Source organism: Poecilia reticulata, chromosome 11 (assembly GCF_904066995.2).
Source record: "Poecilia reticulata chromosome 11, P_reticulata-male-v2, whole genome shotgun sequence".
Lineage (NCBI taxonomy): Eukaryota > Metazoa > Chordata > Actinopteri > Cyprinodontiformes > Poeciliidae > Poecilia > Poecilia reticulata.
Window position 1 is genome coordinate 14,888,781 of NC_088840.1, and position 13,784 is coordinate 14,902,564.

Genomic DNA, 13,784 nt, shown 5'->3' on the forward strand with positions numbered 1-13,784 from the left:
AGATCTTTAACACACATATGCCTAACTAAGAGTCCAGGGAATTAAATGTTTCCAGGATGACCTTGTGTTTAGCACCACTGACTGACCAGTGTGTTGGAGAAAAGCAACCCTGCAGAATGATGCTGCCACCACTGTGTTTAATAGTTGGGATTGTGTGTTAGGTGTTAAGTACAGTTGCTGTTTTCTCTGATTAATTTACCTCGCCCAGCCTGTCGGCAGTCAGCCGTATCTTGTTAGGTTTGCAGTTAGCAGACAGATTAACCGGTGCTCTTCAAGAGGCTTCATGTTGTGAGATGTTTCAAACTAAAGCTTTAAACTTTTCCACCACCTTATCCCTGACCTGTCTGCTGTGTGTCTTGATCTTCATGATGGTGTTTGTTCATTAATGTTCTTTAACAAATCATTTTTATTTGTTAAAAGTTGCTAAAATGCTATTTTCTCATTTTTAATTCATGTGTATTATTCTGTGTTGGTCTAACAGATGAAACCCCAATAAGACACGTTAAGATTTATTTTAGTAATGGGACAAAATGTGAATAAGTCTGAAAGAGATTTTCCTTTGCAGCTTTAAATGGTAACAAACACCACAGAACAAATTATCAGAGGTTTCTGCATAGACTTTATTGCCACATTATTTTTCCAAAAAATAATCAAAGGTTTGACTTTCTGGATCTTGCATTTTAATTTGCTAAATCATTACAAGTAAAAAAAAAGGGGGGGGGGAAAAAGTGCCAGAATAATGCTCTCCTCTCCTGATGAGTTCACTTCCATGTCTGTAACTAAAACAACTCATGTTGTGATAATCAGTGATATGCTGAGTGCAGAAATATCCAAACTAAATTAGATAGTTGCCACATTCATACTCAGTGAAATGGCTCTTTGTCTAATTCCCATAAGCTGGGATGCATTTATCCAGCAGGTTATCACTATATTTGCACATTCCTGTCACATTATTACATGCCTGGTTACATTATGCAGTCGGTAAGCATGTAAACTGAGAAGAACAACGCTTGTTAGGCTTTGTGTTTAGAATCCACGGGAGTTTGAACTTTTCTCAAAGCACAGACCCTGATCCAAACAGGATGGATTTTCATGCCACGCCTCAGTCTGAATCTCTGCATCGACATGCACAATATTACGATGGAGCCATAAATGTTTGTTGTAGCCGTGTTTTGAAAAGGAGTTTCCCTAAGTGAACATTTGGCTGGATTGTTGCGTGACTCGGATGAAGGTGGTTCTCCGGCTCAGCTCCTTGAGTTTGGCCGCTCCCACGTAGGTGCATGTGGAGCGAAGTCCCCCCAAGACGTCGCGGACGGTATTTTCTACATCACCTCTGTAAGGAACCTCAACTGTTCGCCCCTCAGAAGCCCTGGGAGCCAAGAAAGAGGGGAGAAAAAGTACAAGCAAAGGTTTTTCAAACCCTTATTTGAAGATTTGGTTTGAGAAACGGCAAAAATGTCGGTGTCATGTTGGAGCTCAAACGGATATTTCGTGATTACAAAGCGGTATTTCACGTGTAGATACATTGATTTTGCATCCTACAAATATAACCGTGTGATTATTTGTGTCAACATTATGCATCTTCAGAAATGTTAGTTGTTCATATAAGACAAAAAATGGGATGGGGTTACTGACAATTGGGCTTAAAGCAACAGTTGTTGAATTATCAACAATGAAAAAATCTAAAACTCTACTTTCTCTGATTTTATTATTGTTCCTACAACTTTGATTGATGTACATCATGTTCTAAGATTGCAACGTTATCTGACCATTGCAGAAAAAAATATGTTGAGACAAATAGCTGCTTTTTTGTATAAATTAGAAATGTAATTAATTCATGTGCATTATTCTGTGTTGGTCTAACACATGAAACCCCAATAAGACATATTGAGATTTGTCTTAGTAATGGGGAAACCGGTGGATTTGAGCCGGACCAAAACTGAAGAACAGACTTGTTTTGATCAATTTCTTGACCATGTGGTCATCAAAGCAGCACTAATAGTTGCTAATATTTCCTATTCTGAAGCTTTGCTCAGAATATTTCAAAAGAACAGCTGATTTACACTTTCCAAAAATATTCTCTAGAAGGCACACCTGACAGTCAGATTGCTCAAATTTTCCTCTCTCTCTCTTTGTTGCTTATTTTCCATAGAAAGTACTCCTGACTTAGTGCTTCCTGTGTTTATCTGTGTTTCTTTCCTAGGCAGTGCTGTTGAGTCTATTACTATTACTACTAACTAAATGTTCTGTTTTTTTTCTTTCCTGTAGAAAATACTCTTCACTTGATGCTTCTATGTCTATTTCGATCTCTTTCGTAGAAGGTGAAACTGACAGAGCCATTGTTGGGAGTAACAATGCATTCTTTATGCATTTCTTCCCACAGGATGCACTCCTGGCTTGATGCTTCAGTGTATTTAGATGTGCTATTTTTTGATAGATTTATTGCTGCCATAATTTTTTGTGCACTATGACCCTTTTTTTTTTTAAAGTCAGGGATCAGGGCTTCTATAATGCGTCTTTTCCTTTCTTTGTCTTTTTTCTTGTCCTGTTTTCCTTTCTTGACAGAATCCAGTTCTGTTTTAGGTTTATTCTGTTAACAAGTGGTTCCTTTTCCATATTGCTACATGCTTTCTCGGGATGATGTTTTGCTGCAAAGTCAGTGACTCAGTCCAATCAAGTCTGCTTTCCAAAACAAATCTTTTTTCTTTTTTTTCATTTAATTAGGATTAAATAATCCACTGATTTTGCCTGTGTTGTTTTACTATTTGGACAGCATTGGCCTGTTTGGATTTTTGAACCTGAAAACATGGTTCGATTTTATTGCAATGATTTAAACTGAATATGATTGATTGAATTATTGAACCTGTTTTCTTGTAAAGGGCCATGAGGTTAGATGTTTAGTGATTTAGCTCCACATGACAGTATGTAACGTGTCCTTGTTCCTCACCTGTACTCTGCGACTCCACCCACATATTTCTTCATGGCCGTGTCGGAGCTCATGCCATAGAAGAGTTTGTACTTCTTGCCGTTCTTCTCGATGATCTCCCCGGTGCACTGGTCATGACCTGCCAGCATTCCTCCCATCATGACAAAGTCGGCCCCGGCGCCTGAGGAGCAGAGGTCAGAGGTGGTCGCAGGTGTAGAACATGATGAAGACACAAACGCTGGAGCACGATTACTCACCAAAGGCCTTTGCTACATCTCCTGGGCAGCTGCAGCCACCATCCTAAACAATGACATCAATATGTCAGCACTACGGCCCGAAAATTGTGTTTTTCTAACTTTGTGGACTGATGCTGCCCTCTGCTGTCTGCAAGTGATATCGCAGTGCTCAATGTGGATTTGGAGTTTTCAAAAACATTGTTACAGACTGAGCTTAATGCATCTTCTGTTCTATTTAAGATATACTATATATTCAAACGTTATCATTTCTTATTTTACCCAGTATTTAAAGTAGAAATTGAAAGATTTTGGTATGAACTGATGATATGGAGCCTGCTAAATCAGACTGTGGATGGATGGATGGATGGATGGATGGATGGATGGATGGATGGATGGATGGATGGATGGATGGATGGATGGATGGATGGATGGATGGATGGATGGATGGATGGATGGATGGATGGATGGATGGATGGATGGACCCATGAGTGGATAAGTCAAAAACAGTAAGATATGTTGTTCATAAAACTACATTTTTATTTTCCATACTTTTATAGACATGGAAATACTTAGATTTAATACTTTTTGTAACAAATCTGTGAATGAGATTCCGGAACTGCCTCCACTACTAACAGTTAAAGCTTTGCTCGTGAGAACCAAAATAGTCTAGAGCCAGAGCAGTGCCATTCAGTTTACACATTCAAACAAGTACGCCTAAACTGAATCACCACTCAGTTCTTTTGTTGCCAAAGGTGAAGCTGACATCAAGTATTTGGAGACTCGTTAAAGACTAGCATTCAAAATTTGAAAAATAAAAACACCTCCATCAATTAAGTTTAATTCAGACAGCAAATGCTCTTGTATTTCCACAACTAAGCTGTCCGTCAGCCCTTTCACAGTCGTATAAGCACAAACAACATGTCCTTACAGAGATAATGTGTCCTTTGAGTCCATGTGCTGAGTCTGCACACTCTATGACAGCGCTCAGCTGTGGATAACCCACTCCTGTCTTGATCCTGGTCGTGCACACCGAACCTGAAAAATACACCGTTAGAGAAAGGGATGTCTTTCTTCATACAATCTCTGGCTACAGAAACACGCTGTGGAGAATTAGTGCATTTACTCCTACTTGTATATACATTTTCAAACCGTGTATTAGTTTTCCTTTACAACATATTGTGCATGAGCAGGCAACTTAATTCATATAATGGCAAACGCACTTTCTGTTTTCTTATTAAACACTCGGATGATTTTTATCCACCGACCTGGACCGATACCAACTTTGATTATATCAGCACCAGAGAGGATGAGCTCCTCCACCATCTCCCCGGTTACCACATTTCCAGCCTGCAACATAGATGCCAAAAAGCACTCATAGATCAGCCTTTATCTCAAACACCTGTTGTATGAGGACGGATGGGCCCGTTTCCTTACCATGATAGTGTGTTTGGGGAACTTTTCCCTCACCGTCTTGACGAACTCCACAAAGTACTCAGAGTAGCCATTGGCCACATCCAGACAGATGTACTGGAGGGCAGGGACGGCCTGCAGGATGGCACACAGCTTCTCCAGGTCTGCATTGCCACTGCCTGAGCTGGCGGCTACATGCTGAGTGGACAGAAAATACACCGCTTCATCTTCAGTGTGTTATGTGGCAGAGCAACACTGAAGTACAATAACACGTGGCTTTCAAGTACAATTTTGAAAACTGGGATGTGCATTTGTGCTGAACTGACTGCAGTCAATAACTCTGTTTTGGGACAGGTTTCCACCATGTTGGTCTGCTCTTCATTACAAAAATAGCAAGTGCTCAGTCACACTGGGTGCAGAGCACCTATTCACATCAAGTCTGGCCCCAAGGATTCCCAATAGGATTTATGTCTGGGCTTTGACTTCTATCACATAGACATGTTGTGGTTTAAACCTTTACATTTTAGCTCCGTCTGGCTGGACGTTTGGGGTCACGGTCCTGTTTAAAGGCGAACCTCTGCCTTTGAGTCAACATTTTATTTGACCTCCAACGGGTTTTCTTCCAATAAAGTCCTATTTAACGCCACTCATTTGCTAAATTTCTTTTGTTCCAGCTGAAGAAATACACCCCGATTATCCTGCCACTACCACCTTGTCTCACTTTTGTGTGTTCTAAGTAATGTGTGGGACAGTTTTACTCCACAATTTGCCCTACATTTGCATGTAGGGCAAATCCAATGAAAGTGTAATCTGACCCAACGTGTTAGGGGAAGCAGAAATGCTTGCCATGATTTTCTAGTTTTTAAATTGCAAAAAAAAAAAAAAATCATAAACCATTTATTCCTTTTCACCACTATCCCATGTGTTGGTCAATGATGTAGAACTACAATATCATATATTGAAGTTTCTTATTGGAATATGACAAAATGTGACATGTTTTCAAATACTTTGAGTGGAGAAGTGGTGACGTTACCTCTAAGCATTCTGGATGGTCAGCAGCAAAGCTTTTCCAGTCTTCTACAGAGTAGTGTTTATGAATGGCTGTGAAGAGGGTGTGCTAAAGATAAAGTAAAAACAAACATGCTCAAGGTGGAGGGAAAACCGTACTATCATACAGTTTCAGCTGAGCTGAATGGAAACGATGCCTCTCTACCACATGAGAAGAAAAAAAAAACACTTTCAAAAACTCACTTTACTGAGAACCTTTGCCATCTCAAAGGTTCCTGTTGTGTCCATGTTGGCTGCAATGATGGGGATGCCAGTGTAGGTCTGCTTGGAGTTGCGGAATGTGAAGGTCCTTCGAAGATCCACCTAAAGTTAAAGAAGAGACTGAACTTCATCTAGAAATGAACGAAACATTTGGAAATTCCCTCTGAACCTCGAAGTTACTGGTCTACTGCCTGAAACGTGGATACACTGAATCAATTAGATTCACAAGTTGGCTTCTAATGTGATGTGATGACCTGTAAAACAAAGTTTAAGTCTGGCTGCTTTTTGTAAGCTCTGGTCTTTAACGGTTTCTACGTATGTTATTACTAGTAGTTGGGAACTTCTCGAGGTTTGTTTCTCCTTTTGACTACAGACTTTTTTTCCATGTAGAGGCAGGACATTTATTACATAAAATCAATCTCACCATTGGAACTCATGTGTTGTACAATGTTCCTTCTGCCAGAGTGAAATTGTTTTTTAGAGCTGCAGATGAAATTGGCTCACATCTCATCCTGGCATAAAGGCGGTTCAGTAAGTGCTTCCAGTGCGGCAAAGTCATTTTTTTTCAAGGCAGCAAATAAACATTTCTGACTTTCAGCACAAGCTGACGCGCTGATTTTCCTTCCCCTCCGATATTAAACGATGAAGTATGACGCCTGGATCCTCTGGAGTCGTTTTTAAGGAAGTGAGACTTGAGCTGCAAGTCTGGCAGTCTGCTAAAGCAATATTGCTTTAAAAATGTCAATATGACTGGATCTGTTTTATTTTGGGGCGGGGGGAAGAGGGGTATTGTAACAAATATATATTTAAACTTTTACATAATCCTGTTTTTTTATGTGGTTTTGATTGATCAGATCATTGTTATGAATTTCTTTTTGTTTTTGGTTTTAGCTGTGTTTCTACCTGGTCATGCAAAGCCTTACATACTATCTACAGGAAAGCAGTAAATGAAAAAAGAAAAAATCAAAGTTCTGATTTGATACCTTATATATTCATTGACTGACAAGGTTTCAGCTGACACGTCTTTAGAAATCTTCTGGTTGAAGTTAAAATATCAATTACTGTCTTTCAAACTGCATCATCTTTTACATCTTTCAACTGAAGAAACGTTCAAATAGTATCTCTGGTTCAGAATGCTGCAAGTTAAATGTATTAAGATCCAATTTAGGCAGGTTCTGTCTGTCAATGTGACACCAGTTATTCCCTTAAGGTTATGCAGTTTTTATGCCTCAATCATCTGTCTGTCTGTCTGTCTGTCCAGCAGTCCAACAAATTCGTAGTGAACTTTTGTGTTCATTGTAAATGAGTGAGCTGGAAAATTACTGAAATATGGACACTTAACTTAGGAAAACTAGGTAATTTGACATATAAAATATGTATACAATCTCTTTTATAAACAACACAATAGAGGCTACAGTAAAAAAAAAAAATAGCTCCAGGTTGATGTCATGTAATGGAGACTAGGTGAGGTCATTGCCACTAAGGACACAAAGGACATTGAGAGTTAGGTACTTTTATTATTGCATCAATTGAAAGGCTCTCTTTGGATTTTATCACATTCAAGCAAATAATGATTTGATTATTTTTCTTTTAAAAGCTGTCGATTTGATTTAGCCGTTTCATTTTAAGCTGAATGGGCATCTGTGGTGCCATTTGATGTATCCTTTTCCAGATGTTCCTGGTTGAGAGACGGAACAGCATTCCCTCTGAACGAAGTGCCTCGTTTGCTGCTATACACGACAATGTTTCGCACATAAATTTGTTTTGGCGATGGTGGAGAGAGTAACACCTAACACGTCAATCCCTCGTGTGACATTAGAATGGCGGGAAAAAAAAAATGTGTGTGATTACAAGTGCAGAATGGGCGAATCAGTTCAAGCTCTACAAAGTCACAAACACCAAATTCCCTCACTTTAGAGGCCAGAAGTTCATGTTTTCCTTCAACCTGTCCTCCGTGTTTATGCTACGGCACACTCATATCTATTTGTCATATGGAATGTGCTCTGGTTTCATCTGTAACACACACACACACACACACACACACACACACACACACACACACACACACACACACACACACACACACACACACACACACACACACACACACACACACGCACACACACACACACACACACAATCCTATTTATAAACGGCGTTTCTGAGAAGCGTGCTGTGCCTCATGTTGCGGTCCACCTCTCAGATACCAGCTCCCACCTCCTGCCGCTTTCTGCTTCCCGTTCCGTTGTTTGCTTCGCCCCTTTAAAAGACTAACCTTGTTGGCTGTCACCTTTACGAAGGTCACCTCCCTATTACATGACCACACTGCTGGAGGAAAGCAAACTTTACAGCTTAAAATAAGTATAAACAAAATCAGAAGAATAGAAGAGCAATAGTTGTTTTATTTTTGAAATAATTAAAGAGCTCTAAATTTCCACTGCCTGCCACGTGTGAACAAATGTACCGGATTCTGTTGTGTCATCCAGCACAGAGGCCTTCAACACCGATCTCCTGAGAAAGCTGCTGTGCATCATCTGAGCGCCGGTTAACTAACAGCACCAACCTCCGAGCGGCTCTTCAGGCTGCTCCTCTTGGGTCTGAACAGGACATCCTTGAAGTCCAGCTTGAGGTCCGCGTCCACCCGAGGCATCCTGGACGCCCACAGCACTGATGATGAGAGTCTCCTGAGGAAGGCTGCAGCAGCTGCGGTGGTCGCCGGTGCCGAGCCCCAGCCACCAAACCCGAACCTGCAGGCGGCCAGCGTATTTAAAGCAGAGGGGAACCCAGCCCAGCTCTAGCCCCCATGGCTTTATTTGGGCCGGGGCTCTCTCCCTCCCTCTCCCTGTGTTTCCATCCTCTCCTCCAGCGTCGCCTGTGTCCCCCAGCCCCCACCCTCTCCTCCGGCAGAGTGGCAGGAGCAGCGGTTTCTGAGCCCCGGCTGTCCCATCCACCGAAGCTGGCCCACACACACTCAAACTCTCTCTGGCACACATAGAGAGAGTAACACTGCAGTGGCTTTTATGCTGCAGTGCTAAGAGCACACCTGCTGTCCAGCTGGGGGCATTGCTGCTTCCACTGCTAGATGTCAAAGACAGAGCGGGACGGAGATGAACACTGACGGAAAGACTATAAATATTGTACATATCTTGCACATGTAAATCCAGCTTGTGAATTATTTCATTTCAAGCAGTTGATGAACATTTTATTACGTATAAGAAGAAAAAAAAATCTCTATGCGTCTCCTGATTCGTAGGGACAGTCTTTACATTTCAAACTGATTGGACAGTTGCCAGTGAAGCTGGCCAATCAGAAGAAAGAGTGCTTTGTTGCGTACGATGTCCTCATGTAGTCGCTATATAGGACGCATTGTCCTAATGTTGGAAGGCCCACTTCATAGAACCTAATAACATAAAGTATATTCATTTGAAATGGCTTCTTTCTTTTCAGTAAAAAAAAAAATCATAAATCTCTTCGTTATTGTTGCTTGATATAGATGGTGCTTTTGTGACAGTTGATCATATTGATTGATAGATTGGAAAGTCGGGTTTTATTCTCTGGTTCAAATCTATCACGACAGACTTACCTGAACTACTTTCTATTGTTTAGATTTCTAAATGACCTCGTGTCTCTCTGCAAACTTTTATGTAACACCAAAATGCTTCCTGTTGTTCAGGTTGCACAAAGAACTACAATGTAATTAGAATTACATGCTACGACACACAACCACATATAAGTTTGTGATGACATGACCACAGTCTCTTGGACATGTTGTGTGAGTGTTTCTTTACTATTACTGAATGGGTAGAGCAAAAAAAAAAAGATATATCTCTAACTCAATTACCCTTTAATACTTCAACTTGAAAACTGCTTGATGAGCAGAAACTGGCCTGGAAGGTTATCATTTCAGTCCATTTGTTTACAATACAATGCTGATCTAAGACTTGTTATTTGGATAGTTACCTTGTAAATGTAGGAAAACAATTGTAAAGTTTAATATATATTATTAGAAGACATTTTTAACGTTACAAAAGCGTTTTTTATCTTTTTTTTTTATCCTGTATGTTTTTTAAAAGTCCAGCGAATGTTCAATGTCCAACCGCTAGATGTCAGCAAAGTTACAGGAAACAGCAGCTTGACGAAGATCAGAACTGGCACTGGGGTCACAGCCTTTGCTGAAGTGTTTCCTGGCAACAAGATGTTTCTTTGTTAAATGTGTGTAGTGTGGCAGGAGAACTGCTCAAAGCTGTCACTGGTGTTACAGAACTAATTAAACACACAGATGAACTGTGGTTCTAAAGCAGACGAAAGTTAAGAAGTAGGGATGAATTATAAGACGCAGTCTCTCAAATAAAGTTGGAGTTAACTTTACAGTAATATTGTTTCTTGGACTTGTTAGTATTCACTTTGTGAACGAAGCAAGCGAGTTAACTTCTCCTCACACCTTTTGTTGCAATTTGGAAATTAGAAAAATATGAATCTGAATCTTTTAGCATAAATCTTATATTTTAAACAGGAACTGATATGATAAGTAAAATGACAGTTAGCTGTCACATTTTAATTAACTATGATGTTTCATACTGCTATAAATCATTTTTGACCTACACCCTAATTTAGAAGCTAATTGTCTCTTTGGTTGCTGCATAAAATTCTGGACATTCGGACACTCAGACATCTAATCAAGCCTTATCTCTGTGGAACTGATAGGATTTGAATAGCCTACAGATGCGAGATAAGGCTGTTCCAGCGTTAACAAACCACTGCTCCTCAGACTCATGCATGCCACTCCATGCTGCTCTGATAAGATGCTGACCCTTTAGAACCTTGGCTGCCAACAAAGCCGATAGGATAAGAGCACGGCGGCTCCGTTCTGCACGTATTCTGTGCCAGGTTGGTGTTGGAGTCTCAGGTGCTTCGGTGACGGAGGAAATGGGTGACAGTGGAGCGAGGAGACGTCTCCACAGGCTGCGTGCATGCATGTTTTATTGCGTGCATGAAATGGGTCAACTGTTAGTGTTTTCACTAATGTTTAACTAATGCAGGTTCTTATTTAATGGACAAAAACTGCCACGCAATCAGTCTGTGGATGTGGAAAAAACACCTCACTTAACATCATGTGACAGACTTATCTAGGCCACGCTGCCTGAGAGAGAGCTGGGCAGGGACCACACACAAAAAAAAAATTCTTACTTCGAAACTGTTAGCAAATATTTTTCATATCCTTTTGGCCCCTGTTGTTTAATTTACTTAACCACAGATAATCTTCTCAAAACCACGAGGTCTTGATATGTAAATGTTTATTAAATATTATGCAGTTGAAACCTTAAGTTTACATGGTAAAACAGACGTGCAACTTTTATTTTATTTCCTTGCTGTTTGATATCAACTCAGACTAACATTTTCCTGTTTTAGGTTAAATAAGATTATAACTTTTTTTTAAAATAATGGTTAAAAGTCAGATAAAAACAGAGAATAAAACAAACAACTATTTTTTTGTTGTTATTGGTTTTGAATGGCTTCTTCCTGACTAAGCAGCCTTTCACCCATGTGAGTCCAGGACGTTTATCACTGCGGATATGAATGGTCTCCAACCAGCTTCATCAGCATTTTGGACATTTTTTTTTTTTCAGGGGGTGATTTGCACATTTCGCACTCGTGACATCCTCATATCCTGAACTATAAGACCCTGCCTCCTTCAGGACAGACATGCCCGTGTTTTGTATAGTTGCTTATAATTGTTCGTCTGATAACTCTGGCACCTTCAAATATCTGAACATTTCAACCAGTGATGAAGCAGATATCTCGATATCTTGGTTTATTTTTATCTGCTGTTTTGTCCTCACCTATCAGAAGTGTACAACTATCATATGAGTTTTCCAAAAATGTCTAAAGATGCACTTTACAAATGCATCCAATCTTCTGATTTAAAAAGAAAATCCCTTGATTATATTATTCAGACATTAAGCAAACAAGATGTTAGTTCATGTCAGACAGTGAGGAAAAATGTAATGTGTGTTTTTGCAGCATATCTCAATTGCATATCCGCATGACGTTACTTCCAGACATGAAAACGTCTCTGTGTTCCTACAGCTGTCCATAACTCCAGAGAAGGCAGATGATTACACTCATCAACACTCCCAGAGCCAGAGTGAAGCCGTCTCACCTCGTTTCATCCCATGTTCAGCTACCAGCTGACAATGCTGTTTGGAAGTGGGGCCTATTGCACACAGGAAATTTATCTCTGAGACATTTGGAGAAGGCGTGTGTCCCTGGTCTGTGTCACTGGGACCAGCAGATGGGAAAACCACATGGCAGTGGGAGGGCGAGTATCTTTGATGTTCTTTTTCTTGGCATGACTTAAAATGATAAAGACTTAAAATTTTTATTTGCTTTCTCTTGAAGTGGCTCAAATGAAGAGGGCGAGGAATGTTCCTTATCCGTCAGGTTTACGATCCGGGTAATTCATTCGGAAGGTAATTTTGTGAGGTTAAGAGGCCTAGATTAAAGTTTAACACGGTGTAAAATACATTCTGAGGTAAAATCGACTGTCAATGATTTAAGAATATTTTTATATTGTTTTTTTTTCCCCCTTTGTGCTTCAAACATACTTCAGAGTTATAGTGAGCTCCACATATAGTCTAAAACTGAAATCACTTTTCTTCACAGTGACTCTCACAGAACCTTTCTGTCAATTCAAATTTTTTTTATTTCACGTAAAACAACAAAGTAAAAATGTTCAAGTCTTGCAGCTTTGCCTTTTTAAATATCCTGTCAAAATGGTAGAACTTACAAAATGCGATGTTTCCTGGGATGTTTTTTATAATTAAAGATTGTGCACAACCACAAAAATTGCTTTCACTTTCGGTGACTGGATTCTGACAAGCTGATTTTGGCCAGAACGTTTCCTTCTGGACGCAAACGCAAATTATTTAACAGCAAAAGCTTCTATAAATCAAAGAGGCACTCTTATTTCATTTTGTGAGCTTCATGTCACTTGTTGGAAATTCTCATTGTTATAGGAATTTTCATCGCCTTAAAACTGATTGTGGAGGTCGCAGTCCATCTCTCATTTCTGCTCCACCATCATTTTTATGTGTTTTCCTCTAAGAGGTTTTCCCTGAGGTCTTCCCTCCTATTACTCAAATTAGTTTAGAAGCTACGTGTCAGTGGGGTGGGTCAGAGTGGAGCAATAAATCATAGTTCGGTCCTGTCCACTGATGTAGGGTCAAGTTTTGCTGTTGAGAAGCTGCACATTAAGACAATTCAGGTTTTCAAAGTTTTCTGTCTAGAGCAAAAGCTATTTCAATCAAAGCAAAAATCGTTTGAGACTTAAGGCATTTATTTTTTTAAAAGCCCGGAAAACTTACATTTTTGTAAAGGTGTCCACACAGTGCCCCTTCACAGGTTTTCACGTCCTTGAACTTATTGGAAACTACATTTTACAATTTCTATTTAGCTCTAGTGGCCTTTATTTGAGAGTGGTTAGACAGGAAGGTGGGTCATGAGAGAGGGGAAAGAGATGGGTTAAAGGTCATCAGGCTGGGACTCAAATCTCTAACAGCGACATCGAGCACTAGGGCCTCCATGTCTTTACAGCTGCACCCCCGACATGTTTCAATTTTAATGTATTTTGCTGAGATTGTATATGACAGAGCAACAAAAATATTGCATCATTTTAAACTGGAAGGAGAACGACACGTGTTTAATATAAACGCATAAGACATTGCAGATTTTACTTTGCAAATCACACAATTTCAGTGAGATTCAATGGAGAAAACCAGTGATCAATTTTCCAAGTTTTGTCCAACATTTTGTTAGATTTAGGTCAGGACTTTTTGATTTAAACTTCACAGCTTTATCCCCAGCTTTGTGTCCTTTGGTCTCCATGATGCTGCTTGTTTATTAATGATTTCTAGCAAACCTCTGAGGCCTTTACAAAACATCTA

The 13,784-nt window shown here is 39.9% G+C and overlaps 1 protein-coding gene across 1 annotated transcript; it reads right to left on the reverse strand.

Annotated features, from left to right (window-relative positions):
• Positions 1-596: 596 nt before the first annotated feature.
• Positions 597-8,837, reverse strand: gmpr (guanosine monophosphate reductase). The gene is made up of 9 exons (XM_081612371.1): positions 8,405-8,837; positions 5,824-5,943; positions 5,606-5,689; positions 4,597-4,770; positions 4,428-4,509; positions 4,091-4,197; positions 3,184-3,226; positions 2,948-3,107; positions 597-1,369 (listed from the first exon to the last, which is right to left on the reverse strand). The coding sequence occupies exons 1-9, from the start codon at positions 8,489-8,491 to the stop codon at positions 1,189-1,191; spliced, it is 1,038 nt and encodes a 345-aa protein (XP_081468497.1). The 5' UTR covers positions 8,492-8,837; the 3' UTR covers positions 597-1,188.
• Between the last annotated feature and the right edge of the window lie 4,947 nt (positions 8,838-13,784).